Raw genomic sequence first — 5,000 nt, 5'->3', positions numbered from 1 at the left:
AACACACACACACGCACACAACACACATGCACATACACACACATATATATTTATATGTACACACACACACACACACACACACACACACACACACACACACACATATATACACACACAACACACACACACGCACACAACACACATGCACATACACACACATATATATTTATACGTACACACACACACACACACACACACACATATATACACACACAACACACACACACACACACACATGCACATACACACACATATATATTTATACGTACACACACACACACACACACACACACACATACACACGTGCACATACACACACATATATATTTATACGTACACACACACACACACACACACATATATACACACACAACACACACACACGCACACAACACACATGCACATACACACACATATATATTTATACGTACACACACACACACACACACACACATACACACACAACACACACACACACACACATACACACGTGCACATACACACACATATATATTTATACATACACACACACGCACACACACACACACACACACATATATATGTGACGATAGCGACGGCACAGAGGAAGTGGGAGGCAAGGTCAAATGAAAATGCTCACAAAATGGACAAAAAAAACCAAGTATTCTTAATATGAGCATCTGGGGAAGCGATGCACGGGATGAGTCTCCCGTCTGGCTTAGTCCACTAATGTGCAGCGTCTTCTCCAGAGACCTGTAGGTTTAAACAGCAAAGACACTTATGCACAGGTGTAAGTGATTAAAACTCCGGTGATCGGGAACGAGGTGGGTGTAGGACGGCCCCTATCTGAAGTGGGTGTGTCCTCTCTGGTGAATGACTGTAGCAACCATGACAGAGCCCCCCAGAAGACCCCGCCAGCCTCCCAGAGCATGGCGACTCGGCCGCTGCAGGGCTGGTCTTCGCGGGTTTCCCCTGTGGAAGGAGGCAGTGAAGTCAAGGTCTAAAACCTGGGAGGCCGGTATCCAGCAGCACTCCTCCGGGCCATACCCCTCCCAGTCCACCAGGTACTGCAACTGCTTGCCCCTCCTTCGAGAGTCAAGCAGGGTGCGTACCCTGCACGCCAGACCACCCTCAATCTCCAGAGGTGGTGGCGGAGGCCCCGAGAGATCGCCCTCCTCCAGGGGACCCGCTACCACAGGCTTCAGGACCAACACATGAAACACCCGGGACGCCCGACTGCTTCCTGGAACACCGACCTTGTACGTGACGTTGTTAACTCTCCCTGTGATGGCATACGGACCTTCGTACTCCGTGGCCAGCTTTCCAGTAGGGCCTACCCGGCCGTCCTTTGTGGCTAGCTCCACCCATCTCATACTGGGGAGTCTCTCCACGTCTTCTATCGGCTTTCCGCGTATAAGCGGCAACCGCCTTGCGCAGGTGCTGGTGTGTCTCCTCCCACACTTGTTCCCTGCGTTGGCACCACTGTTCCACCGCAGGCTGATCTGAGGTAGGGGGTTCCTAGGGCAGAGTAGCAGTTGGTACCCTAGCACACACTCAAATGGGGTTAGTCCAGTTCCTGTATGACACAGAGAATTCTTTGCATATTCTGCCCAGGCGAGGTAACTGCTCCACGTTTCTGGGTGTCGTTGACTATACAGTCAGAGGAACTTACCCAATTCCTGGTTAGCTCTCTCCGCCTGACCGTTGGCATGGGGATGGTAGCCAGATGTCAAACTGACCATTAGTTCCTTCCATACCCGTGACGTAAACTGTGGTCCCCTGTCAGAAACGATGTCCTCTGGTAGGCCAAACTGTCTAAAGACATGATGGAAGAGTAAATCCACTGTTGCCCAAGCCGTGGGTAGACCTGCCAAGGGAACAATTGAACCATCTTCGAAAATCTATCTACTATAGTGAGGATTACTGTATAACCCTTGGATATAGGCAAATCCGAAATAAAATCCACCACAAGATGAGACCACAGGCGCAGGGGGGAGAAAGGAGCGGCAGCTTACCTGCGGGAGGAGTATGTGGCATTTTGCTACGTGTGCAATCAGCGCATGAGGCCACGAACCTCACGTGCCTGTTCAGGGCTGGCCACCAGTAGTGTGCCCCTAGCAACTGGGCCGTATGTTTGGACCCCGGATGGCCAGTTCCCATTGAGGTATGTGCCCACATGATGAGGGAGTCACGAAGTTTGGGTGGCACGTATAGGCCATTGGATGGACATTGTGGATGAGGGTTAGCTGCTTCAATTTGCTTTGGAGCTTAGCGATGCCAGGAAGCAAGAGGAGGGAAGGACATGTTCTAAACAGGTCACTTGCGCCTCGGCGTTGTACAGGTGTGAGAGCGCGTCTGCCCTCCTGTTCCTCTCCCCAGTCTATACGTAACTCGGAAATTGAAATGTGAAAAGAAGAGCGACCACCAGGCCTGCCTGGAATTCATCCTCTTGGTGTTCTGGAGGTATTCGAGGTTCTTGTGATCAGTGATCACCGTAAAGAGGTGATGGGCTCCCTCTAGCCAGTGCTTCCACTCCTCGAATGTGAGCTTCATGGCTAGCAATTCATGATCTCCAACTCCATAATTCCATTCGGCTGGACTCAACTTCCTGGAAAAGTAGGCTATGGGGTCTAATTTACCTCCTTTATTCTGTTGTTGCGACAGCACAGCTCCCACACATACATTTGACACATCCACCTCCACCACGAAAAGTTTTCTTGGATCGGGTTGTCGTAGCACCGGTCCGGAGGAGAAGGCATTTTTGAGCTCCTCACAGGATCTCTCCACCCCGGGATTCCAGTTCAGTCGTTTGTTCTGACCCCGGAGTAGATCCATTAGAGGCTGAGAGAGTGTACTGAAAGACATATCAAAGCGTCTGTAGAAATTAGCGAACCCCAGGAAACGCTGTTAAGCTCTACGCGTATGGGGTCTCAGCCAGGCCTTAACTGCCTCTACCTTACCTGATTGCGTATGCAATTCGATTGCCTCTACCTTACCTGATTGCGTACCTTCTTGAATAACGTAGCCCAGGAAGTTTATCTCTTTCTCGTGGAATTCACATTTCTCCACTTTACAATATAGGAGACGAAGAGGGATAGATATATTCCTGTTCCAGGGCCTCCTTTACACACTATCCCATCGCTCACTTCACCTCCAGGGAGAGAGGATAGACTCAGTTTCTGGGAGGTACTGCCCCCTCCTTAAGAGGAATGGCACAATCCCAGTTGCGATGGGCGGGGAGCTGTGTGGCCTTGGTGGTACTGAACACTTGTGCCAGATCATCATACTCTCAGGGGGCGGTGACCTGCTTATCTGCTCCGGGCTCTCTATGGAAGTCACCTGGAGACACACCCTCCGATGTGGAAAACATTGCCCTTCGCAAGATGGCGCCCACTGGAGGACGCAGTTCTCGTTCCACATGTTCGGGTTATGGTGACGCAGCCATGGTAAACCCAGCGTGATAGTGTGAGCGGGGGAGGATATGAGGTAGAATGCCATTTGATCAACGTGCCCCCCACTGGTCTTGAGGCTCACCCGAGAAGTGCTGTGAGTAATGTACCCTGACTCTACTGGTCCTCTGTCAAGTGCCTGAACACAAAGGGGAGAAGGTAAGGCTATGGCTCTTATTCCTAATTTTTTTGCGAACCCCCAGTCCGTAATGTCACCGGCGGCCCCAGAATCGACCAGTGCGAGGGTCGAAAGCACACCTCCCTTGTGGATTACCTTAACTGGTATTCAACACAATGATGGGTTCGGAGAGTAACTCACCGCATTGCCGCTCCTCCTTTGTTCTTCTGGCATGCGTCTTAACCCAGCCACGCGCAGTTGCATAGGCTCCTCTGGAACCAAAACCTGACCAGGCATCGGGATCTTGCAGGCCAGCTCTGCTTGCAGCTCCGCCCTCAAACCACCGAGGAACACATCTACCTGAGCCGGTTCATTCCAGCGCGTTCCTGCGGCTAGTGTCCGGACCGCAGCGGACCTCACTCCCTGCTTCAAACGAAGTAGTGCTTGCCCGCATAGTCTTCCTTGCCGTGGATGGTAAAACGCCGCTTTCAGCTCCTGTACAAATCTGTGGTAACCGTTCATCAGGGGAGACGAATTAACCACGAAAGCTGTTCCCCAAACACAAGCCTTACCTGTGAACTGGGAAATCATAAATGCCACTCTAGCATGATCTATTAAATGGGGCTGATACCCCCAAAAAAGTTCGCATTACACGATAAAGCCCACAGCCTTTGGGGTCTCCCCCATAAGCCTCGGGAGTCACGATCATAAACCTCACTCTGTCCTGATTAGGAGGGGCGACGGAAGAGGTCACTTGGTGTTCGGAACCTGTAGTGAGGTGATTCACGCATTGACCAAGATTTTGCACTAGCAACCTGTTCTCTCCAATTTCCTGCCTCTGCTGATGCTGAGCCTCCATCTGTATCGCAAGCAGCTCAGGCCAGTCGGGGCTACTTGCTTCGCTTCCTGGTGGCTGCATATTCTGTGATGGTGGCAACGGCACAGAGGAAGTGGGAGGCAAGGTCAAATGAAAATGCTCACAAAATGGACAAAAAAAACCAAGTATTCTTAATATGAGCATCTGGGGAAGCGATGCACGGGATGAGTCTCCCGTCTGGCTTAGTCCACTAATGTGCAGCGTCTTCTCCAGAGACCTGTAGGTTTAAACAGCAAAGACACTTATGCACAGGTGTAAGTGATTAAAACTCCGGTGATCGGGAACGAGGTGGGTGTAGGACGGCCCCTATCTGAAGTGGGTGTGTCCTCTCTGGCAGATGACCGTAGCAACCGCGACTACATATATTCACACACACACGCACACGCACACACACACACATGAAAATGTGTGTGTGTGTGTGCGTGTGTGTGTGCGTGTGCGTGTGTGTGTGTGTGTAGGTGCTAGTGCAGATTGAGGGGAAGATGAGGCAATTACCAGAGATGCGTTCGTGTCAGGTGAGCACAGCCAACCCAGGAACACTGCAGAGACTCCTGCACAACTACGAACACTCCCTGCA

The 5,000-nt window shown here is 51.2% G+C and overlaps 1 protein-coding gene across 1 annotated transcript in view; it reads left to right on the top strand.

Annotated features, from left to right (window-relative positions):
* sptbn4a (spectrin, beta, non-erythrocytic 4a) overlaps nt 1-5,000 on the top strand; it is a gene marked incomplete at its 3' end in the record, with an annotated part of 38,758 nt that overhangs the window by 22,503 nt on the left and 11,255 nt on the right. The window contains exon 10 of the mRNA XM_035526797.1: nt 4,882-5,000. This exon is cut by the window's right edge and continues 16 nt beyond it. Within this exon, the coding sequence (XP_035382690.1) occupies nt 4,882-5,000 (119 nt within the window). The remainder of the gene's footprint in view (nt 1-4,881) is intronic.

This window comes from Electrophorus electricus, chromosome 6, assembly GCF_013358815.1.
Source record: "Electrophorus electricus isolate fEleEle1 chromosome 6, fEleEle1.pri, whole genome shotgun sequence".
NCBI classification, from domain to species: Eukaryota; Metazoa; Chordata; class Actinopteri; order Gymnotiformes; family Gymnotidae; genus Electrophorus; species Electrophorus electricus.
This window is presented reverse-complemented; position numbering and strand designations above follow the sequence as displayed.